A 25,127-nucleotide genomic window follows, 5' to 3' on the forward strand; every position below is an offset into this window, starting at 1 on the left:
AAGCTGTGATGGCCCTTGGGAAGTGCTGCTCCTTTGGAAAGATTGTAGTGCAGTGTCTGGATAGTGTTCTAAAAGCTGGGATTCGATGGTGAAGAGAGAAGAACAGAAGTGAACCTGGGTAGGATCAGGTCCATATTCACTGAGTTTGGACTGCAAGGAAATATTTTGGGAAGAATAAATGCCATAATTTATTACAGCTAACTTTGACATGACCATGATTAGGGAATATTCATGCTCTTGAGAAGATAATTTTGTCATGGGGGGTCCCATGTTCCACTGAAAGAAAGGCAGCATCCTTAAAGCATTTTAAACTTAGGAATTTTGATTTATTGACTAAGATCAGCAGGGCCTTGGTTTGGGACTGCAGATAACTGTATACCTTCCTGTCCTTGTCTTTATAGTGGGTGTCTCTAGCTTCATATTTGGTAGAGTATTGCAAAGCCAACACCCTAAATATTTGATTGGTTTAGAACATCTATATGCAAAGGGTCTGGTAAATATTGAAAAAAATAAATAAAGGAATGCTTAGGATCAAGCAGATGTTTGAGATATTAACTAATTGAAAACAAAAGTTACTGCTGTCAGAAAACATAGTAATGAGAATTTGACCTTTTGTCTGATGTGGATTTGTTTCTTGATATATGAGACCTTTTCTATGTAGAAGTAGAATTTTCATGTTGAATTTCTTTAACAGTACTTCATGTTCAAAATAGAAGTTAGTCAACCTTCAGTGCAGCTGAATCCTCATTGATTTTATAAGTTAATTTGTACTGAGTTTGAAGAAAGCAAAGAGTAATGTGAGAAGGATTTAGATTTTAGTTTAGGTACTTCCTTAAACCTCCTTAAGACCAGGAAAACCTGGCTCAGATTTTGTTCTGGCTGTGGATGGATGTCAGCCATTCCAGGGGCCTTTGTAATGTAGATGTCAAACATGAGTGATATACCTTGCTTGATAACAGTGTTTGTTTTTTTACAAGTCAGGCTCCTAACTCAGGTGATTCAGCAAAATCTCTCCTCTCAGATGAGTTTGGGCTGTCAGTTCCCCTGCTGTAATCCTCATGGATTACAAAGATGTTGCCTGTAAGAAGGTTTGCAGTTGATTACTGAGTTATCGAAATGTTGGGGTGAGGGACAGAGGACAGATCTGCAAATATTATAGTGAGCAATTATTCCTTAATTTTTAGTGTTTTTTCCACTCCACAGTCCCCCTGCAGATTACCTTTTCTTGATGTTTTTTTCCCCCCAAATGAGTATCTTTGGGTGATTTTACTCCTCAAGAATCGCAAGACTTCATTGTATGGAACAGAACTGTCTCTTAACTGGCATCTAACAATGATCCCTAGACCTTTAAAATCTTTTTTTACAAGCCTCCATCACATAAATAGCTCCAATAACCTGTAGTGCTTTTAAGCTGTTATCTTCTATGTGGTTGAAGAGCAAAAGGGACTCTGAGACTGTGGATTCTCTGTCAGTTTGAAGGGAAAACTACTGACAGAAGGTACCAGTAATCTAGGAGGAGACTTCAGAGCATGTGCCTGTAACATTTAAGTATGTGTTAAAGGAAATCTAGTTTCAGGCAAGTGGAAGAAAAATTGATTAAAATCTGTGGTATCTGTTCCTAGGAGCAGAGCAACCTGACTGCCATATTTCTTAGCCAGACCTGAAACAAAATGGTCGAGTTAACTTTCCTTCTTTTCTTTTAATTTGCCATAAAAGTCATTTTCCTGACTCCAGCTCCCTGCCCTTGGGGAAGTGAAGTAAAACTTCTGAAAGAAATAAGACACTGAGGATTTCTAGCCAAACAGTTGATTTTAGTGCTTTTCTTAAAATGTTTTAAAACTTATATTGGAATGTGTTAGGTAGTGTTAGTTCCAGATAATAATAAAGTGTCAAGTGGTTTTGTTGGAACTAAGTTTTTTCTAGAGAGATGTCTTTTTTGAGCAGTATTTACTTTGTAAAATACAGCTGTGAAGCAGACGTTTTGTTTAGCTGAGATACTTTGCACTTCTTGCAGTTGTCAGCTAATATATATTCAGCAGCTTCCTAATTAACAAGTTTTGCTGCTAAGAATTCGTTTGCTCTCAACTGTGAAGCTCATGGTTCTCTTAGCAAAGCAATATTTCAAATGGTGAAGTCAGTAACATATTTTGTATCTTAAAGGGAATTAGATCTTTTTGCAGAGGAAGGGGAGTTCCAGTTTTTGCTGAACAGCTTGAAAGTTATCCTCTAAAAAAGAAACTGACAGCTAATTTTCTGCAAGGGCAAAATGATGTTCTTTAAAAAAAATACTCATGAGTGTTTCCAAAACTATTTTAAAGCTAAAAACTGTTCTCTGATTTGTCTTTTAATGGTTATACATGACATATGTATTTTTACTTCCTAAGTGTACTGTGCTACCACTATTACTGGAGCTTAATTGAGGAGCTGAAGACTTGGATCTGGTTAAATATTTAACTCATTATGTCAAAAGCCCTTGCAATGATTGGAAAAATAATTTTTTGTACTTATGAAGACTTCACCTGTTTGAATAAATATCATGCTGCTGTATCACTTAATAATAAAAAATAACCTTTGCATCAGTATTCTAGCATATGTTTATCCTAAAAGAGGTAGAAAAGGGCATTATAACTTAAAATACATAAAATCATAGTTTATATTTCATGTGTCTCTGAGTAAATGTTCTGATGATTTTAGAAAACTAACAAAATCAGAGCATTTTATTCAATTTTGGCAGTTTAAGAGATTTTGAAGTTTAAGCTTTGATAGTGTATGTCAGTATCTCGTGTTCTTTAACATAAATACTTTCAATTCGTACTAAAAATGGATCTCTGAAGCCTTAACAGTTCTTTGTAAGATGATGATGAGTTCTTAAATTGTTTACAAAATGTCTTTTGTACAGTTTACAAGATGTTTTACCGAATTTGCTCTTCTGCTTAGGTATTCCAACTTGATCTTGAATTTATTTTCCCTCATGGTGGATGCCAACATTCCAGATATTGCTCTTGAACCTGACAAGACTGTAAAAAAGGTAATTGTGCAGCTTTCATTGTCTTTCAGTGACCCAGGACATCTCATTACAAAATTTTTAGTTACTTGTGATGATGACTTATTTGTGTCTCCCCTGAAAATACTTGCTCCTGTTTTATATGCTTTTAGCAATTCCTTTCTTCACTGAAGTTAAAGATAGGAGAGTGTACTTGGAGAACACTTAGCACATGTGCCTGTGAATACAAAATGCTTTTTCATCATCCCTGTAATGCTGCACACTCGGCTCCAGCACTGTTCCAGTGGGAACTTTAGCTAAAAAGAGTATTGTTTCCACCTTATCAAACTTAGAAGTGAAGCAGTCAACACTGACTGTATCATGAAAGATTGTCCCAGCTAGTTTAGAAACCTTTAAGACATGGATGGTTTTATGAAAACAGTCTTCTTCTAGTTAAAAAACCAGTATACTGCAGGTCTAAGACCAGTAGGCGGGTATATCTTCATGAATGAGAAATTTTTGTTTCTTGGGAAGGCAGACTTTTGTCCTGTAATTCTAACTTTGTCCTTTATACCTGCTCAAGTCATTCTTCTCCATTTGGTGTTGGAGCAATAGTTGACATGAAAAATACAGGATACATCTCCATCTGGATTTCATTACACTTACATTTTAGACAAACAGCTGCGTTTTTTATAATCTGATATATAGTGAAGGGCTATCTGTTTTAATTCTCCAAAAGACTTTGTGGAGCCTGTGTGTCCAATGGAAATTAGTTCACTGTAATTTTTATTCAAGCTGTGGATTGTCTCTCAGATAGGCTGTTCTTCACTGTTTTCAAGAAGTTATTTTAGCTGAGATTCAGAATCTTCAAATAAATATTTCATGTTCTAATATAATTTCCTTAAAGAAAACTAAATTGTGACTTGCACAGGTTTTGCCTTTTCTCTTCAAGGATCCAGGCATTTCTATTTAGAGTTTTTTGGTTTCAAATCAATACAAAGAGTTCTTGCAGCTGTTCAGTTTCATATCCACGAAGCTGAGCTAGCCAAAAGTGTTTTGTGGTAAAGGTGACAGTGTTCCCTCCACTCAACTGTTTTCCTGAGAAAATGACAGCAAATTATTTCTGCTTATCAATACTTGAACCTCACCTCTGTCCCTAAATGCCTTACAGATTGGGTAGGTTACTTACATAGAACTTGGGAGATAAAAGCCTAAAGTAAGCAACTGAAATGGTTCAATACCTTCCAAGTTCTGGAAGTAACTACACTTTTGTACAGACACCTTCTTTGCAAGGAAGAGACCTTCCCAACAGAATGCTAGTTCTGTCTTAAGAATTTAATCTTTATAAAGAAGATGTATTTGCCTCTGTCTACCCTTTGGAAACATGAGTGATATAGTAAGGAGGGGGAAGATCATTTAGATTGCAAAGTCTACTGATAAATGCACCATAAATCTAGTAAAATTTGAAGGTAGAATGGGGCTAATTTGGGGTAAGTTTGTGCTTGACTGAAACGGTCATCAGGAGCTCAAACCAGTGATTTCACTGAACTTCAGAAGTGCTGGTTTCTTTGATGTTTGCACCAGTAAGTTTGAGACTTATGACGCATTTTAATCTTACTTATTACTGGTGTAGAGTTCCCTGTCCTTTGATCACAGAATCCCAGAATGGCTTGGGCTGGAAGAGATTTTAAAGATGATCTTATTCCATCCCCCTGCCATGGGCTACTTCCACTAGGACACTGCTTGTGTGACAATGTTGTTCATCCTTGCCTTGAATCAGTTCTTGTGAGCTCTGATATTTTTTACTAAGAGTCTTCTTATGCTTGCTTCTTATCAACATGCAATATCCTTGTTTCTTAATAGCATCTTGGTGTTGCATTTTTGGCGGAAAATTCTCTAGAAATGCTGTCCAAGGGTATATGCTTTCAGGGTATAATTAATGATAATATAATGTTGAGTTCTGTGAAATACTTGTAAAGAATGATTTTAATATAGCAATAGTTAGTATTTCAGACTCTTCTAAAACTCTTCTACTCACTGTAAATTCCCAATATAATTTTATTGACTTAACAAATCAAGGTACAGAATTGAAAGCCAGAAGGTCTGTTGTACAGCTGAGAAGTATGTTACAGTTCACTTATGTACAATAATTAAAAATCAAGATTATGTGAAGCATAACAGTATTGCATACATCTGTAGATCATGCAAGGCAGCAAAATCTAAAAGGAAGTTCAGAATCACAAAGTATTCTGGGTTGGAAAGGACCCACAGGGATTATGAAGTCCTGCTGTTAAGTGAATGGTCCGTGTGGGATCAAAGCCACAACTTTGGCTTTGTGGCATTACCAGCGCACACTCTGACTACCTGAGCTCTGAATTAGATCCATGTGGTTGCTTCTAAATTCCATTACAAAGTAGAAATAGCAGTGCTTTCATTGCATGAAAAGAACACGAGCTTAGTTGTTACGTGACAGATCACTGTTAGATTAAATGCAGCAATTAGTTGTTAGTATCCTGCGCTCTGACAGTGGTGCAGCTCAGTGAACTGTGACTTTTACCCTCATGGGAGATTGCAGGCTGTCCATTCACAGAGGCTTTAAAATGTGAAAGCAGACAGAACTGAAGCAGTAAGGCAAATGTTTCTGATAAGGAATGCAAATCACTTTGAGAAGGAAAGATTCTACTTCCCTGGGTTCTTTTAAGTTATTTTAGAGTGTGCTGGTTCCTTAAAAAAAAAAAAAAAAAAAACAAAACACGCACAGTAAGGTATTGTCAGGAAGATAGCTAAATTTTTCAGCTCTGTCAAGTTTTGTTATCTTATATCAACTTTTGGGTTTTTCTGACAGCTCAGCTGTTTCTGAATCCTGTTGACAGTTTGGTCTTTTTGGTTCAAAGTTATCCTTTAAATGCACTCCTTAAATTTGTGCAAAAATAATACAACGTCCCAGGATCCCTAAAGAGTGGGTAAGCAGAGGAGCCTCCCATTAAGCAGTTGTTTGTTATTAATGATCTGCTGGATGCCTATGACAATGTTCAAAGCTCCTGTGAAAGTAATTTTTTTCTTTGGTTCTCAATTTTTCATTTTTCTATTTTAAAAAGATAAACCAGAAAATAGCTTTAAATAGACTAGGATCAGAATCATCCTAACCTGTTGTATAACAGTAAATAGGTCATTGTTGTTTGGCTTTTTTTTTAATAATGTGCTAGAAAACTTGTTTGGAGTGTTAAATACCCATTAGCCCACCTGAAATCAGGTATAAGCTTTGATAGAACTAATAGAAAAAGGAACAATGTGCCTTGCTTCTCTTGGGGTGAGTGGCAAGTTGATTCAGTCATTTAACAAGGTAATACTGTACCTTGTTGTAGAAAAATTGAATAAATGCTTTCAGCATCTCCATTGATTTTTATTTTTTTCCTTAAAGCTTTAACAAAAAATCTATATATATTTCAACAGACTCAAATTAGGTAAAGATCCATTTTGGACTGACCTGCAAAATTAAATTACCTTTGATGTGTGAGACAAGTCAATAGCCATTTCAACCAGGGTATCACTTTCACAGAAGACAAAGTTGGAGATTTACAAATGTTTCTGTTTTTAAGAAGGTGCCCTGTTGAAGAGTAGAGGTGAAGTTCATAGCCAGCATTTCCTCGCAGCACTTGTGCTCACTTTCCTGTAGAGCCCTTCTTTTGCTTTAGGGGCCTGGAGCCAGTCAGGCTCTGGGCTTACAGGCAACAAGGCAGCTTACCTGTATTTCAGTTTGGATTAGTCTGAATACTAGTTTGATGATTAAACTGCAAGGAGAGTAACTTCCTTTTTTGTAACACAGAGGAATGCTTACTGAAGTAGTATATATATTGTATATTTTATAATGCCTGTTGGAATACTACACTGCAATTATTTTGTCAAACAATTTGTTTGGCATAAAGATCTTTGATACTGGAACTTTTCAGTAGGTGTAGCTATACTGCTGTTATGGAGTAGGCATGAATCATTCTAAAGGTTATTGCTAAAGAAAGACTTTTCTTTAACGGCCACAATTTTGCTTCCTCAAAGTGAAAGCATTGCCATGTTAGATGGTAGCTGAACTCCCAGTCTAATCTTTGTCTTTGTCTGTCACAGAGGGATATCCTGTCCCACCAGTAGGCAGGAGGGTGCTTTGCAGGACGTGTCTGCCTGCTGGTTACAGAAGGGTGTAAAAACTGCATTCAGAAATAATTTTTGTGTTCCCCTTTTCTTGTAGTGTATTGGTGCTTGATAATGGGATGCTCATTAGTGAGCATAGTTAAGAGATGTTGGAAGGAGTTTCTTACTTTTAGTCATAGAAGGAAACCAAGTAAGATCATAAGGAAACTTCAGTGAAACATGTCCTCTTCTGTGAGGCCTTGGATGATTTGAGTTGTGATTGCTTTTTCTTTTAAGAATTTCATACTGATATGTTGAATGAGACTTTCTAGAAAAATCTGAGTGTGGAAAATATTCCTAAAAACTGTAACTACTAATCTGAGGAACAAAGGCAGACTGTTTTGGGGTTTTTTTTCCCAAATTATCCTCTACCATCTAATAACTGTGGGACATCCCAGGAAGCTCACTGACACAATGCAATTGTATAATCAAGCTTAAAATCTAACAGAAGGTATATTGTCCAAGCATTGTTTCTGTCCAAAAGTTACAAAATGTCTTGGGAGAAACACAGGAGGAAGGCAAAATTGGAACAGTAGCTTTTGTCATATACAACATTCTGTAAAATAAGTATAGACTGCACCTAATTTACATGGTTTATTGGCGCAGGATGGTGTAAGCACATCTGGGTGCTCTGTTCCTGTCCTCCCTGAAGGAGCTTTAACAATCTTCTTGTACAAAAGAGAGCAGACTACTCATGTACTTAACAGAGAAAGATGGCAATGAGGATAATTTTTTTCCTGCTAGCATGAAAAGAAACAGAAACTCCTTATGGCTTCACCTGAATATATAGATTTAGAGCACATCGGAATTTGGCAACGTTCTGACTTGCTTTGCATAGCATTTTTTTTCAGACATTAAATCAGTGCTGACCTTAATCATGCATTCTCACAGTTCACATTGGACTGAAAATAACTGAGTCAGCATTGACCTGAAAACAAACAAAGCTCTGTTTGAAGTTTCACAACTGTTCTTGAAGATCATATGGAAAACTGGTTTATGAACCAGCTGTCTGCTTGCAGTGGGTATACACAGTATCACTCAGTGAGTTTACCAGGCATTTATAGAAAAATAGTTTAGGGCTTCCCAGTTGGAAGAACAGCTTGTGGTACTGATTCACTTCCCTCACTCCGGTATTGATCACTACTTTCCCCATAGGAAAACCTGGAAAACAGGGATTACCAACTGCACGAAATTTGTCTCCACCCTCAAACCTGGAGAAACCCTTTTCAGATTCTTGGTGTTTAGTTTTATGGTAAAAAGCTTGTCCGTTTTGACCAAAAAAAAGTAACTACAAAGCTTAAAATTAGTTGTCTGTTTGATCCTTTCATCTTCTTTTGTCTTCTTCATACTATTTATAATGAAAGCTGTCAGTATAGTGTGCTTCATCTCATGGTTCATGACACCATCTCCTCATGCCAATCTCTGATTTAGGCTTTTCTGAAAACCTGGCTCAAAAATGTCACGAAATGGAATTAAATTGAAAAGTAGCAGAGTGTTCTCTTCAGTTTGTGTCTCCCTTTCTTTGGCCTCTGAGATAATTGCCTTTAAATTTTCCACTCTTCACATACGCTTTTCCATTTCTTAGATTTCAGGAAAAACACTGGGCTGAAATCATTATATTGACTTGTCAATGCATAACTAATAATACAATGAAGATATCGCTACACTCACTTTTTTCCCTGCCATTGCTCCTTGCTTTTCCATTTCCAGCACAGCTGCAGTGCTAATTGCTAATTGTTGGGCACTGTAAAATTAGCCAGTGCTATAAATTCTAAGTAGTAATGACTAAAATCTGGAGTCAATTATGTAGCCAGTTTTGTGTAAGGAAGAGGTACACCATCACTCTTCAGATGCAGCTAATGGATTCAGCATTGTCACCTCCTAACAAAAAAAAGCTTTTTATTTTTCTACTGGAAAGCCAGATGGTTTCTATCTGTCCTTCATAACAGATTTGACCTTTAAATGAGAAATCATCAGGGACCAATGATTCATTGGCAGACAAAGGACTCAGCAGGCATTAAAGGACAGTGTCTAATTGACTGAGCTCTGTTTCAGATGTCCATTGATTAAAGAAGGTGCTGCAAAGATGCTGTGTTATAGGCGAGGTTATTGTGAGCACAGAAAGCAGAAATACCTGGTTCCCGTAAGCAGGAGCTTAACTGCTGTTTGTGAAAGAGCGCCCATTCATTTTGGTACTGCCTTTGGATAGACACAAAAAAGGATAAAATCATAAGAGAGGAAAGTTGTTTGTCTGTGGGCTGTAGTACTGAGAGCACCCTACACTGATGGGGGCTCACCCCCCTTGATAAGAAAATGGTCAGTCTAATTTTTTTGGAAACTACCAAAAAAAGAGAGCAGATATTTTTTTTTTCTTTAACATTAAATATGTCAAAGTAAATTATTTTTATTCTACAGGTATAAAAGCTGAAGCAGAGATGTGACTGGAGGTACAGATAGTTTCTGAGCTACCTTGTTTCTAAACCTGAGCTAATTGTTCAGTTTTTTCCATCTGGCTTGTAGTGAAACTTACACTGCTTTTCCCCTCCCCTGTGCTCCCCAGTCAGCCAAAGGATAATTGAGAGTTAGTTCCCAAGTTAGTGAAATGGAAAGGACTTTCTAAGCTGGAGCTTGATAAGCCTTTTTAGGCAATGGATATCAAAACCAGCAGTATTTGTTAAAAGGTGGTACTAGGAAATCTTCCTAGAGGTTTATTAATGCCAGTAGGAAATTTACAGGAGAAGTAAAGTCGCTTCTGCTTGATAAGAGGCTCTTTGTTTCAGCAGTATTTTCTTACTGCTCCAGGGAGGTTTATGCTTTGTAAAAGTGTCACATTGCCACTGAGCTGATTTTGCTTCGGCAGACATTCCTCTCTCTGTCCATTTGGGTGATGACACTGCAGCTGCACACCCAGGTTTTTTGTTTCTAGGCTGTTGATTTTTCATGCATATTAATTAATTTCAAAATATTGAAAAAATACAGAAGTTGGAGTAAACACCAAAACATGAACCAAGTGTGAGAATACCTTTGTGCTCTTGTTGCTTTATATCAGTCTCTAGTTGATTGTAAGTTTTTGGCCAGTATGATGAAATTCTGAGCTGGAACAGTATCATCTTTGAGTACCATAGTGGCTGAAACCCCAGTTCTCACAGAAGTTCAGTTTAGAGATATTCACTAACAACTTTCTTGTCTTCTATTAAAAAAAAAAAAAATTAGAGAAGCCTACATGGGCTTATTTAGAAAACACATTTTGTTCAAATTGAACCCATGGAAACAAAGACTGTTGTCAGAATAGTCTCTCAAATGAAGTTTTTCATGCAAATAAAACATCTGAATAGTTTGTGGTGTGCATTGTTTGGACTGTAAGCAACAGGAATAGGAGCAAAGTATTTACTGAAAAAGATGAAATGTGATAAGGATTAAGCCAAGCACTTAGTGCCAATTTCTGCCACATGAATATTGGATGCTAACTACTGTAATAATTATAAGGCAAAACAGTAAAAATATTTTTTTTAAAAATACATTTTTTCCTTTTTTTTTTTTTTTTTTTTTCCTGTTAACTGTTCTCTGTCTCATTTTAGTAGTGCTTACATCCAGTATATATTGTGAGGCATTGAAAAAGGACACTGAAGTTTCTCTTTAAAGCAACTGAAGTTGCAATGCGCAATCCCATGCTAGTGTGATAAAATTGTATGAAACATAAGCAGTGTTGCCTAATGTTGCTGGAAGAACAAATACTAAAGCACCCACTAGTCTTCAGAATGCCTGATTTATAATTTGTCTGAAAACTAAACAGGATTAACAAAGGGTTCTCATATGTACATCTTATATGTCACCTTAAAATACATTACTACCACCAGTAATTCTGAAAAAGAGAGCTATTAGTATCCATGAAATATGGATTTGGGAGCTGCCCTGAAGATTATAAAAGTTTCCACAGAATTTCCAGTTTGTCTTAACCCTGAGTGCTAAGTACCTCATCCATTTCTGGTAATGTTTTACAAGTGAGAAAATGCTTGCTAGTGAAAAATCCCTGAGTTTAATATGGTAACTGTGGTCTGTATTGTACAGTAAGTCTGATTTGAGGACACAACAAGTCCACACAAATCTGCTCTTTGGTGGAAGGGAGAGGGCAGTCTTGTGCTTCGAGAACAAAAGGTGAAAGTGCAAGTGAGTCTTGGAACTCTGCAGGGAAGTGCACTTACCCACAGTAGTACTCTCCCACCTGTGTTTTCTTACAGTTTCTCAATCCTGAGCCCTTCACACTTCCAAACACAAAATAGCCAAAGGCAGAAGGTTAAACTTGGAGATTCATTCAACTGAATGAAAACCCAGGCCTGCCCATTTTCTCAGGTCTTTTACTACCGTTCTTAATAAGATGATTAGTGTTTTCTTGAGTATTTAATCTCTTCTTTTTGTCATCCTTTTTTTTTCTACATTACACAGCTCTGTGAGGCTTACTGTGAGTTTTTTAAGTTTTCTGTGAAATTAGCTTCATAGGACATCTTTGATGCCATTTTCTAAATAGTACTCATTTTAGTTCTCCTTGAAGACAATTCAAGGAAAAGAACGGAGTCTGAGTTTACAATCAGTTAACATTGACTGTTATTCTGATAGCTGTTGTGCTCTTCCTCTGTGTGTTAGATTTTTGGGATAATCATGATGTGAAGTAGTTTTTCTTTTTTTTTTGTTCCTGTAAAAGGTTTTTTCCCCTTCTCTAACTTGCTATCTTGCGAAGTTCTCTGGTGTGATGCTGCTGTAAGTGATGATCCCCTTCTTTTCTCATTATCAACAGTTAAGCCACAAGTAAATTACACTTAAATGCTTGTGCCCACACCCTCATTCCCCCATATTTTCTTCTGAACTGTCCTTGGTATTCTTTTCCCCTTTTAATTTTTGTCATTTGAAAAACAGGCATAGTATCAGGGTAACTGACAGAATTTCCTTACAAACTTCAATCCTCTTGTTGTAGATTTTAATACTAAACTATCCTCTGTTCAGGGGGATAGGAAGTGGACAACTTTAATTTAGTTTCAAGTTGAAAGTCAGTATCTTGGTAGACTATTCTTACTTATTCAGCCTTTTCATCCTTGGAACATTCAAGTTGTCCTCTTGAGATTTAATATTTCAAAAGAGTATTTGTATATCAAATGGAGTTTAATGTTTCATTTTCTGGAATCAAAGCAAAAGTTCAATTAGATTCATCAAGCTTCTTTTTTCTCTGTTTTACCAATCCTGAACTATAACAATGCACTTGATTTAAGTATCAAAGTGAGAGCTCTGAGTCTTCAGGTGGGTCGTCTTTGATGCCTTCATGATGGTCATCATTCATAAGTGCATAAAATGAGATAATTGTATATCTCATCAGAATTTCCCCCCCCCCCCCCGAATTCAGCTCTGTTTTTAACACCATGCAAAAATCTCTTCCTGTTGACCTCATCTGTGAGAAACTGTCAGCTTTTAGAACTCATCCCACATTGGAGCTCGAGAGATTTCAGATAAGAATTAGTATTGCTTTCCTACAGTAGCTATAAGTCAGTGTGTATTAATCTTGTTGCTACTGTTGCAGCTCAAATGGTAAATTGTAATTTTGCCTTATTTCTTCTCATCTAGGTTTCAACAATCAGTTTTAATGCAGGGCTGAAAAACTTTAAGGCAAAGACTCAACACTGGGCATCATTTGATCCTTCTGTTAATTGCAAACTGATTGCGAGATCTAACCATGGGTGAATTTCTTTGCACATATATCAGTGTGCCCAGTGTGTTTTGTGGGAGGTGGGTTTAATTAGTCATTCATTCTGTGGAATGAAACTGCATCTTAAATATAACTAACTGCAAAAATTCCGAGAAGGTCTTCTGTGAGCAAATTAGAAGATTGCCAAAGTATTCGATTACTAAACTTGTGGAAAAGAATGTTACGGTGGTTTTTTGTTTTTGTTTTTTTTTTTGAAAGTGGAGCTAGTGATTTTGATGAATTCTCATTAACTTTACCTTTTTTGTGAGCACTAAACTAGATGTGAAAGAAATCTCTGCTGTAATTTGGGGATGCATTTAAGCTTTTGCATAATTGCAAGCATGTGAGTAGTCCATTAAATTCCGTTGGATTCTACTGTGTGCGTCATTCACTATCTAAAACTTCTGATGTAGGAGTTAATAAACTTCCTTCTCTTGTTTGCTATGAAGATGAAAGTTCTTCATAACAAGAACTTCTTAGAATAATCTGCTGAATCTCTCACTGGTAACATGTTTAATTGAAAGTTTGAACTTTTTTGGCTTAATCCATTCTTTCATATTGATCAAACATTTTTTTGAGAGGAAGTTGAGAAAAAACTACTTTATACTTACTTCAAACATATCAGCAACAGAGTTATAATGGTTATTTTGAATGAAGAAACTTTATGTTTGTAGAACTCTTTTCCAACCTAAAAGGATTCTACAATTCTATAATTTTTCCATACTGTGCTGGCTAGCTTAGGCTTTTTATTACAGTGCTGAAGGGCACTATTTTGGAATATATTACCTTTGAAAGGAACACAGAGTTATATGCTAAACTGAAATCAGTTAACACTCAACTGAAATCTTGGAGCATTTTTGCTGTCATAAAGAGGGCTGTTGATGAGTACGTGGTGTTCTTGGTGCATGGAAAGCATACAAATTAGGACATGAAGGGGGTATCACCTCACAAATCCAACCTTATTGTGAAAATTGTTGAAATAATTTGGCTCACATTTTTGTCAACAGCTAAAAAAAGTGAATTCAGGGAAAATGTTTAGGAAAGACTTAACTCTGTCTTACAGTCACAGCCATGAGAAGGTTAAGAAACAAATCAAATATCAAAACAAATTTGCTATTTGCCTACATGAGAGATTTCTGATTGACAGCTCTTTAATATAAAAAGTTTTAATGAGCTCAACTGTTTGAGATGGAAATTGGACAAATTCAGATAGCAAATAGGTCACAGTTGTTAAACAGGACAATTAATCATTGAAACAACTTACCTAGGATGTGAAACATTCTGACTTGGCATAAAGATAGGGTAAAAGAGATTGTTTGATACCATTTTACCTAGTTCATTATGCAGGAGGCTGAAATACTCAAGCTCCACAAGAGCTTGAATTGTTTGAGATTTATCTTTATGATAATAAAGCATATGACTACATGGCAGCAATAAATCTTCCACAACTAATGTGAATTTGCTGGGCAATTTAAATTCTGTTACCAGCACTACTTTGCAAGGTAACTAGTACTTTAAATGATGGCCATAGTGTTGCTTAGGCAGTGGTAGGATCTAGGCTCATCAGAAGAGATTTCAAGGAGGAAGAGGATAAAACCAGGCTCAGTGGAGTTAGGGCTGGGCTCCAGTATGTTAGGGGAATTTGGATCAGTTCTGAACTATTTTCTTTGAATTAGTTGGAAGTCACTGAAAGGCATCTACTACCTCTTCACAGATGTTCTTGGCATTGCCAAGACAGAAATTGGAATTCTTTCTGACAGAAATTGGAAATTCAGATTTTAACTCATGTGCAAGTCGCAAGTACTAAACAGAATGTGTTACTGGTACAATGTTATTGTCAAAAGAAAAAACCATGTAAGGGGTAGCAGTGTCTCCAAGCAAGTGTTCTTGGCCTGTGGATACAGTTAAAGAAATTCTCACTTACATACAAAGGTCAGTTTTGGCACAGTTGATTTGCTGACTTTCCTCCCATTCTGTATTCTTAACTGCCTATTTTTTACTTAACTCTACTTAGAGTTTTTTTTAAGACAAACATTAACCTGAAAGTAGGTTTAGAGTAACAAGTGTTACATCCTTTCTAAAATTATTGGGATCATCCAGACTCTTCCAAATTTGTATTTAATAGGTGAAGTTCTGTGCTTTTTCTCAAGCAGCATTTCATTCTCTACAGAATATTGAATATCTTTTTCTCATAGGATTTCAATCCTGCTTAAACTTGTATTTCTAAGTGCTTCTCTTGACTTTTTGACCTTGAGCTTTGAAATTACTGGTTTGAATTAGGGGATTGTTTCTAGCTTATTTAAATACTATTTTTTATTAGAGGACTTTAAATAGCTGTTTTAAATAACACTGTACATTTCCAAGAATCTGTAGCTTAGAAGTAAGAGAGAGATTCTTCACTAAACTGCCAAAATGACTGTGTCTGCTTCTGTGTACATTGATAGAATAATGCATGTTTTTAACCACTGAACTAACTTTAGCCATTTCTGCTCCCATTCCAGGTGCAGGACAAGTTTCGTCTGGACCTGTCTGATGAAGAAGCTGTCCATTACATGCAGAGTCTAATTGATGAGAGTGTCCATGCCCTCTTTGCAGCTGTCGTGGAGCAGATACACAAGTTTGCACAGGTGAGGTGTTTTCTTCTCTGTTGCTGGGCTCTGTGGTAGCTGAGAGGTTGTGAGTGGTAGATTCATCACTGTGAGATGTTTTAGTTCATTTTATTACAAGAGGAAACTTTTAGTTGTAAGGACTGGAGAACAAGCTTGTAGAGGTCCTATAAAACATTTTGAAGCACCATAGCAATCATGCAAGGTCTGGTGTCTGGGACCAACTTCTGATGCCCATCCAGGCTGGGCATGAGCAGCCCCAGAGCAGCCGTGCCCAGAAGGGCTTGGGGGTGCTGTGGGTGAGAGGCTGCACATGGCCCAGCCATGGCACTCCCAGCCCAGAGAGCCAAACGTGTCCTGGGCTGCACCCAGAGCCCCGTGGGCAGCAGGGCAGGGAGGGGATTCTGCCCCTCTGCTCTGCTCTGCTGAGACCCACCTGGAGCACTGCATCCAGCCCTGGGCTCCCAGCACAGGAACCACAGGGACCTGCTGGAGAAGGTCCAGAGCACTTCAAATGTTATCAGAGGGCTGGAGCACCTCTTCTAGGGAGACAGTCTGAGAGAGCTGGGATTGTTCAGACTGGAACAGAAAGGGTCCAGGAAGACCTTACAGGACCCTTCTTGGTGATGATCTGGGTGACAACAGATTATTGGCTCTGTTATTTTTGTTTTTACAATATACCCTCTATGAAGAATGATGTGTTTACCCCAACATCTTTTATTCTGTGCTGTATTATTACCATACACACTAAGACAATAAAATACTTGATTCCCGTGTTAAATAAAACTGTGTTTACAAAAGCATTTCAGCTTTGAATTTCCAATTCTTTTTTTTTTCCTTAAAACTGTCTGACATTTAGTTTGTGTTTATTGTGGATCTGAGACATTACACTATTTTCCTTAAGTATTAGACCATGACAAGAAATGGAATTAGGAGAAAAAATTAAACTGCTCTGAAAAACCAGTCATTATCCTGATTTTTAATTGATTTTTTCTTCAAAAGGCCAGTCAAATTCTGGTATGAACTGTGGAGAACTATTCTTATGGCTATCTATTTTGCTAAAAAGCATCTGTTCTTTTCTTCAAACTTAGTTTTTATTTTGAAGAATTGCACTGTAGAGCAGGATGAGAAGAAATAATGTAATTTCCATTTATGTATATATTTAATTAAGGTGATGTTTTATGAGATGTAAAAGAAGGAAGTGTAATTATATGGAAATGATGCAAAATTTGTCGTCATTCACTATGGATTACTTTGAACTTTGGATGGAGAATGGGAATTTCATAAGACAACGTGAAAAATGCCTGGCATCTGCCTTAGGGTTCAAATAAAAAAAGTAAAAGCTATTAGAAATATTCAAGGTTGAAGGTTTAAGTTTGTCCAGTATGTGTGTAGACCTTTCTTTTCATTACATACTGACAGTCACTTTTTTTTTAAGACATGCCTTTTTACTTCATTGGCCTGAGGTGACTGCCACACTCTCCCAGATAATTGTTACTGCATTTGTGAAAGTGTATTACAGGTTGGATTCAGGTGACCTTTTCCTTTTCCATTCAGGCTTGTTTTGCTTGATTTTTCTTCCCTGTTTTTAAAATCACAGAACAGATATGTTCAGAATATTTAAAAGTACCCAATAATGTTATTCCAGGTTTCTGTGGGATGGGGCTCTGAGCAACCTGGTCTAGTGGAGGGTCTCCCTGCCTATGGAATAGGGTCTAGGATTAGTTGGTCTTTAAGATCCCTTCCAACCAAACCATTCTGTGATTCTGCCTCCCAGGAATGATGTTCCATGCCAAAAGCTGATACACATTCCAGCAGACACTGATTGCATCTGCCATTCATATTTTTGGGGGTTAATGTGCAAGCCCACTGGTGTATTACACTTTGGACACCAAACAAGCAGATGTGACAGCCACTAATGTAGGCCTGATACAGTTATCTCATTTTGTGGTTTTTACCCCTTCAGCTGGCCCATGCTGAATTTCATCACAGAGGTATTTTCCAGAGGCTCTGTGCAATCTTTGTGCTCTGCTGCAGAGTGTGCAACCTGTGTGCTTTTAGCTTTCCTTTCTGCTTCGGGCATCTGGTGCCTAGAATGAAAAACAAATGTCTTGATTTGCAAGTGCTACAGGCATCTCATGACTCCATGTGATGCTAGTTTTGGAGTTCTAGTTACTGTCTTTATTCGCACTCTAAAAAATTTAGGCTTGCAGACTTTCTCCTGCAAAGATACTGGATTGCAAGTGTGAGGAGGATGCAAAAACAATAGACAAAGATTAATCAGCAGTTGACAAGTCTTAAGAATCTGTGGTTTATTAATGTATTTTTTTTAATACTTAAAAAGAATCCAATGAAAAGTAAATCTAATTAATGTCAATTCTCTATATTATGGGTGAAATGGGAGGCTTCTTAGCAATATTTATTACTTCATCAGTCAAAATCATTATCTTTTTGTCCGAGACAGTCTTAAGAATTTGCTGCTGTAGTCTTCATGGAGTCTGCAAATCGTTAAACAAATGAACAGTTAATGGGTTGTGAATTTGCTGTAAAGGGATCATCTTACTCAATGGCCAATTGAAGCTTTCCCTTCCTTCATCTGTAATTCTGCATGGAATTGCCAGTGGCCTTGTTCTTCATAGCATTATAAGTTTTCTGGAAAAAACCCCAACGCCACGCAGGTGTTACAACACAAGTCACAAGTGTAAACAGCAGATTTGGCCTAATGCCACACAGTATTTAATTTCAAATGCTGTTCAACACATTTTTTGTTTATCAGTAGATATTTATTCTTTTACTGCCTTCAGAATAGGTCTGTGAGGAATCTGCGCAATCTACTGCAGCACTTAAGAGCTTTTTAACAAGGCTGGTTATTATAGTAACCATGGTGTTTTCAGTGTTCTGTATGTCACTCTGCATTAAGTAAAGCTCTTGGATAAAGCAGTCTGGATGTTTTGGAATCAGCTCAGTATTCTTCTTTTATAACAATATTCTAAATTGTGTTCAGTTTACAGCTGTGTTATGAAGCCTTTAGTTTAATTTCTAATGTGTCTCTAATCTGTTATTTTATCAGATATTTTACAGACCTTTTCCTGCATTGCCTGTCTCCTTAATGGTTATAAAAAAAAGTTGTCTCAAAAGTAAATAAATTCAGCATTTAGAATAAGCTAATTGTGTTGTACAGTAGTTCTTAAGAGGAGGAAAAGGTGCATACTAATTTTAGTTGACACTAATGAAGACTGGATAGCCATTTCTCCCTGGAGAGTCATTTTCATTTTAACAGCATTATTTATTTCTGTAGAGAAGGAAACAATCTACAGTTGAAGTGTGTAGTTTCATATTTTATTTCCCTTGTAAATTTACAAATCAAGTCAGTTGTATTCAGGGCTGAAATGGTAAGCAGTGATTAGAAAAGTTAAAGCTTGTGGGATACAGGGTGTCTCACCTAAACTGTAACTGTACAGTTTTGGGGGTTTATTAATGCTTGGCTGATATCTGCTTAGGAGCAAACTCAGTTTCAGCTGTAGAAGTTCCATGGATTTAGAGTATTTCCTGGCAGTAACCCCAGTGCTTCTGCATCAGAGAATGCAGCACCTCAGCACAGGGCTTCTGTTTTTCTTCTACTGGATGTCAAAATAAGATAGGGAATGCACAGCAGGACTGTATATATTGGATAAAATAATTTGTCAAAGGGGTATATAGAGTTAGCTTCTGCTTTTTCCCTTAAAAGGTTGTGAAAGTCATCTACCCTTACACATTTCACCATGTTTTTAAACAGAGAGTTCAATTTGTGCATAGCATTTGCTCTTTGAGAGTAAAGCAGATTGTGTAATCTCTGTGCTGTTGTGTTTTTTTTCTTTTCTTTTCCTTCAGTATTGGAGAAAATAAGCTTTTTGCCTGCTCATGGTGGAAACAAGCAAATTCACAAAACAGAGACTTTTCTCAAGCCCTTGTGGACTTAACCAAACAGTTTTGGAAGGCAAAAGCTGCAGATTTAATAGTGTGAAGAACTGACAACTCAGAAGGTAGAGAAGCTTTTTAAATCTCTGTTCATTAAAGGTATAAAACCAACCATTTTTTTAAAGGAATATCATTGTTTGTACCATCCTTGGGAGCCTCAAAGGTTGAAGTAAGCAACTTCCTCTCAAGCCAAAGATAACTGGAAGAGGTTGGATTTAATGGTGAATTCTTGTACGTGTTAATATTTTCTTATTTAAAAACAGAAGTAGATACAAAGCCAAAGCAGGGAGGCTACAGTTTCTTGGTGCAGAAAAACCCCTCACAAAACTATGGTAATCCTCTCCTGTCCCTCCCCACCCACTCTGTTCCCTGAATAAGTTTTAAATGTAATTCATAGGATCCTTTATTTCCTGCCATAGGCAATGTTACCATTTAGAATGGACAGTCATTTTTTGCCTGCTTACAAAGTGTTTTTAAGTACTGATAAGTTACCCCAGCTGTAGGCAGCCAATTAAATGATTGCTAACGGGCTCAGCAATGGGAATGCACAGTGAGCAGTTCAGTATTTCACGCTTGAACTCTAAATGTTTTCTGTACAGTGATTATATATTCTTCACTCTAATAAAAATCTTTGTTGTTGCAGTCTTGAGGTGTTCTGTTTTGTCTTTTTAATCTCACTTGCTGAGACATAGCACACTAGAGGATTATTTTTGTAACTACTGTCTTTTTGCAAGGATTTTCACTTCTCAGTTTACTTGATGCTGGAATAACACCACTCATGAAATTACTTTTGTGCCACATGTTGAGTTCATAATGAATCTGGTTTGTATGATCAATAATGTAATTAGCTCTTCATAAATGTGTGGCTCTCTTCAAAGGGTGCTCTAATAGTCCTGTATTTTTTTAAATAACATTTTAAGTAATGAAGAAATCCTTCCCAATTATAAATATAAGAGGGACCTATTTGAATGTGAATCTGACTGGTATTTGTGAATCAATTTTGTTTTGCACTGTTGTCCCTTTTTTATCCTGTATGTATGACTTAAGAACTGCATTGCCCTAGTTGCTTGGTGCTCATGTTGTCTAGGAACACACACTGCCACAGAGGATCCACCATCTCTTTAGCCCCTCTTAACTTAAATCACTCTTCTTTGGAGAAGTAGTAGTGATCATTTTCTTGTGGTTTGTTTTTTTTTCTGTCAGACTTACATATTCCTCATCTGCCTCTGTTTCTCATGTGCTTTGTGGCACCTTCCAGGTATAATTCTGAGAGCCTGGACTTCTCAGATGTTCAGAGAGAATTCTGCAAAAAAAAAAGGTCTTTTTCATTCTTTTAATGCGTTTCTAATCTGCATCCTGTGTGCTCAGATAACTTCTGATCTTTATGAAGCAGCCACACTTCATTTGACTTGAATTCTTGTCTCTGACCCCAGCCCTTTCAACTGTACATATTGTAGGATTTTTCATCTATTTCTTTTGAAGAAAATGTCCTGTTCTTCCTGCTCAAGTCTAATTATGAAGGATATGGGCATGACCCAGTGTGTACCAGTTGACCAGACAGGCCAAGGTTGTCTCCTTATTAAAACCAAAAAGACAACATCAGCTCCATCCTAGAACACATTTTTACTTTGCAGAGATGTTTATAAACTGTTAAATTTATAAATGCATGGTTGTTCACTATGTCTTGTGTTTTAGAATAATCCTGTTCTTATGCTGGACTATGCAACAGCCTATTAAAACTGTACTCTTAAGTTATAAATATTAGCATGTGAACCCAAGTGGAATGTGATTACAGTAGGAAAGGCTTAGGAAGAGCCAGACTTCACTGTCCACTTTTTAAATGGAGAATATCAGGCACAGAAGCAGAAAAGCTTGCCTGAATCAGTGGGAAATAGTCGAACCAGTGTGTCCATCTGTGTTTATGCATGTGGAGTGACTCTGCATATATTTTCAGTGTATTTTCCAAAGAATTTGTGAAACAGTGAGCACTGACAAACCAACTGGATATGTCTCTCATCCAGCTAGTGGCATTTTTTAGGCTGATATGCCTCTTCTGTCCCTAGCTCTTAGGAACCCTTATAGAACAAAGAACAGGACAGCACTGAGGCTGCTACAACATACTAGATGCAAGTACATTTATACTTTAAGCCTCATCTTCTAAATACCAAGTATTGTTGAAAATTGAAAAACATCAATAGGTTCATTTTTTTAATAAACCTATTGATGTTTTTCAATAAGAGTCAGTCTTACATAAAGTTCTGACTATGTTTTGTAAAATCTGATGGCTCTTAGCACCTCATGTGGAATAATTTATTTAAAATAAAACAGACAGTTGAAAAGAAGAAAACCAAACAAGCTGGTTTGCTGAGGGGAAATAAGTTACTTTGCTTTAAATGAAAGATTTTTTTTTTTGTATGTTACTAAAATTTTTTACTTACTAGAGTATAACAGGTTATCTTTCATGGGTTAATATCACTGTATAACACCATAAGTGTATGATGTGCCTGTTGTCTCTAATAAATTCTGAATCCCTTGAATAACTACATAAAATTCTGTCTTGAGGAGTACAATTCTTAAAGGTGAAATCCTTTGTATATTTCACAAAGGTAGAAGCCCAGTCAGGTGAAGGTACCAATGTGAATGTCAGACAGGAGTTTTACCCTGCACTTATATTTGTGTGAGTGCACAAATGGGGTAGACACACACACAGCACACAGCTCTGCATGGAGTGAGGCAGTGAGCTCCATCCTGTGTCCTGGAGCATGGAAACCAGGCTGTACCAGGTGTGCCACAGAGTAACTTGTCAAAAGTCACCCTCTTAAGTCCCTCCAGGAAGCATTACAGAGCAAAAGAAATAAAACAGTAATTTTGCCATGGACTTATTTTGACCAGCAGTTGTATTTTATATAACTTGAGATAAAAAGTGCAATAAAATTACACTTGTGGGTGCTTTATTTGCCTTTCAGCATTCATCTTGGTCTCGTACTGATCTTTTTTTCTCACAGAATCTATTGGGATTCTTTGGGATTGACGGTGGGAGAAGCAAATAAAATAATTTCATTTTTCCTTCCCTACTGTAGACTGTCCTTAGTTGTTTTCATCTGCCAGTGCATCAGGAGCAGAAAGTGCCACACTTGGCTTTTCTTTTGAGGGTAAAGAAGCAATAATTTCCAAAGTAGGATTTTTGGGGAAGGCAGGGTAGAGGATTGAGAAAGATGTGAATGTGCTCTGTGCTTTTAATACAAAAGACCTCTACTTTTGGCAAGAAACATCCCTGTTCTTACAGACAGTTACCTGGTATTGTTGTTCTTGTGCAATTTAAAATAAAAGCTTTTGCAAGGCTTTATAGGAATAATGACTTTGGAAGAGGGAAGAAAGAACAGTGAATGGGAATTATAACACCCCCTTGCAGAGTGGGGATAGCAGAAAGAGAGGGAGTCTAAATGGCCTGCCGTTTGTAGTCAGGAGAAGTTTAACTCACAAGACCTGGTATCATCAGCAGATGGTGAAATACTGTGGTTATTATGAAGTATCTGAAGCGCCTACATTTTAGGAGTCTTAAGGGAGTCATCGAAAACAGATTGCAGGTAGATTGTGTTAAAATAGATTTTTGCAACCTCTTCAGCTGATGTGATGATTCTTTGTAATAGTGAGGCTACTCGAAGTGTGATATTGGTGCCCTCCTGCCCTTCTGTCATTTAGATTGGACCCTTCAAGGGTGAAAGAAATTTCATTTTGGAGGATAAAATGCCCAACCCCTGTTGCTTCCTGAGTATTAACAGTGAAGTGGTTCACCTGCCTGAAACAGCGAGAACACTGCTTGGGGAAGAATCCATAGCTCATCTACACACAGGCATTAATCACTTCAGCTGTGTGTGAGACAGTCCTTTCCAAAGGGAATTAAGCTATACCCTGGGGAGGAACCTAAATTCCAGATAAAACACCTCTGCAATTAGAAGCTGTGCAAGAAACCATTTGGAATTCCTTCCCTTGACAGAAGAGTGTCCTCTTCAGTGGTGAGGGCTCAGAAGGTGGCAATTTACAAAGCTCAGTGTTCATAACCTGCAGTGTAGAAAAAGTGATGTGAAGGTGTGGCTGAACCACTGTGGGTAGCTCTGGAATCCTTTCTTCCATGGTCAGGCAATTCACTTTGGTCCAGCTTGTTGTCCTCACAGTTACATTCAGATAATTCCACTTTCTCTTGCTCTGTGTTTAGATATTAATTGGATTATGTAACAGGTAAATCATAAAGATACACATCCCAAAGTGACAAATTGCTTTGTCTCTACTTCATCTATTAAGTTGGAAGATAATTTGCCTTTTTTTGGTGTGTCCTCTTTCACTGGGCATCAGAATAAAAAGGTAATTGTAACCAAAGGGTTTTCTCTCTCATATCTAATTTAACATCTCTCACTGATTACAGACTGAAAAACTCGTTATTTAAAAAAAAAAAAGTTTTGGGTTTTGGTTTTGTTTATTTTTAAAGTTTAGTTTCTTGTACAGACATGTATAAACAGTTTTCTAGCTGAGAAGATAGGAAGTAATTTGGTGGAATCTGCTTTTAACAAAGCATCTGCAAACTTCTTCTCTTTGAACTTCGGGAGTAACCTAAGTTCCATATCTGGTGCATGTATAGAGAGATGGCTGTGCATCTTCCTGATGGTGTAGCATCTTCTCCTGTGTCCTCAGGGCAGGCACAAACCTCTTTTGCTTTTCCAGTAAATACTGGATTAGTTTTTGGGTTTTTTTTTTCCCTTATCTGATGATGTCAGTTGTACTTAGTGCATTCAGCTGTCCTGACATTTTTCTAATGCTGTATTTTCATTAATTGACATAAAAGTAAGAGATTTCTGATGAAAGCACAGCTGGTCTAGTGGCAGTGTCTATTCCCTGAAGTGGGCAGCTTCCATTTCAGCTTAAACTTGGAATTTTTCTCTCTTTGTCTGTCTCTGCTGGGAGCCATTCTTATGTAGATAACATCCCTGATCCTGCAGTGACAGATGCTGAGATTGCTGACCCCAGGGCAGTGAAGGGGAGACAGTGGTGCAGTGATGGTTGTTTAAGTCATTCACCAACCTCAAGGATGAGGATATCCGCTGGCATGGCAAGAAGCTTTTTCTTTAAAGGAATTATTCAGGTGAGGTCTCTGGTCAGGTTCTCTTTTTCCAAGGGAAAACACAGCTGCAAACCTTGGGACAGTGAATGAGGTTATCTTAAAAGCAAAGTACATGGCAGAGACCTGGCTGTGGAGACCTGTAAGACCTGTGCTTGTAGAAATCCCGAATATGGGACAAAAAAATGTGTTTATATTGTTTAGAGATGTTTTGCATAGTTAATCCACAAAATTTACTAAAACCTGTAGTGGTACATTTTCAAAGATATTGGGCCATATTGCATTTATCTTTTCCAAGTTGCAGCATGCCAAGTAACAAGGTGCTCTGTGACATCTTACTCCAAACGAGGAGGTGACAGGTCTCAGCTCCCGTTCTGCTTCTAACTTGACAAATGCTTCTTTTGAAATGAGAACTGAGAGGCTCTGTGCCACAATCATGGCATGTTGTTCATTGGCCTTGAAGATTTTTCGCTTCTTGAACTTGCATTTCCCTCCCAGCTCTGTAAACTCAGTGGTGCAGAACCAATTCTTAACTTGTCTCACACAAACAGTACC

At 37.3% G+C, this 25,127-nt stretch overlaps 1 protein-coding gene across 1 annotated transcript in view; it reads left to right on the forward strand.

The window, feature by feature from the left end:
• PIK3C3 (phosphatidylinositol 3-kinase catalytic subunit type 3) overlaps positions 1-20,103 on the forward strand; it is a 66,545-nt gene extending 46,442 nt beyond the window's left edge. Inside the window, exons 23-25 of the mRNA XM_054283386.1 lie at positions 2,938-3,028; positions 15,398-15,523; positions 19,373-20,103. Of these exons, the coding sequence (XP_054139361.1) occupies positions 2,938-3,028; positions 15,398-15,523; positions 19,373-19,387 (232 nt within the window). The 3' untranslated portion in view covers positions 19,388-20,103. The remainder of the gene's footprint in view (positions 1-2,937; positions 3,029-15,397; positions 15,524-19,372) is intronic.
• Positions 20,104-25,127: the final 5,024 nt, after the last annotated feature.

Source organism: Melozone crissalis, unplaced genomic scaffold (genome assembly GCF_028551555.1).
Source record: "Melozone crissalis strain CALT ecotype California unplaced genomic scaffold, PUWL_Pcris_2 ptg000036l_1, whole genome shotgun sequence".
In the NCBI taxonomy this organism is placed as follows: Eukaryota; Metazoa; Chordata; class Aves; order Passeriformes; family Passerellidae; genus Melozone; species Melozone crissalis.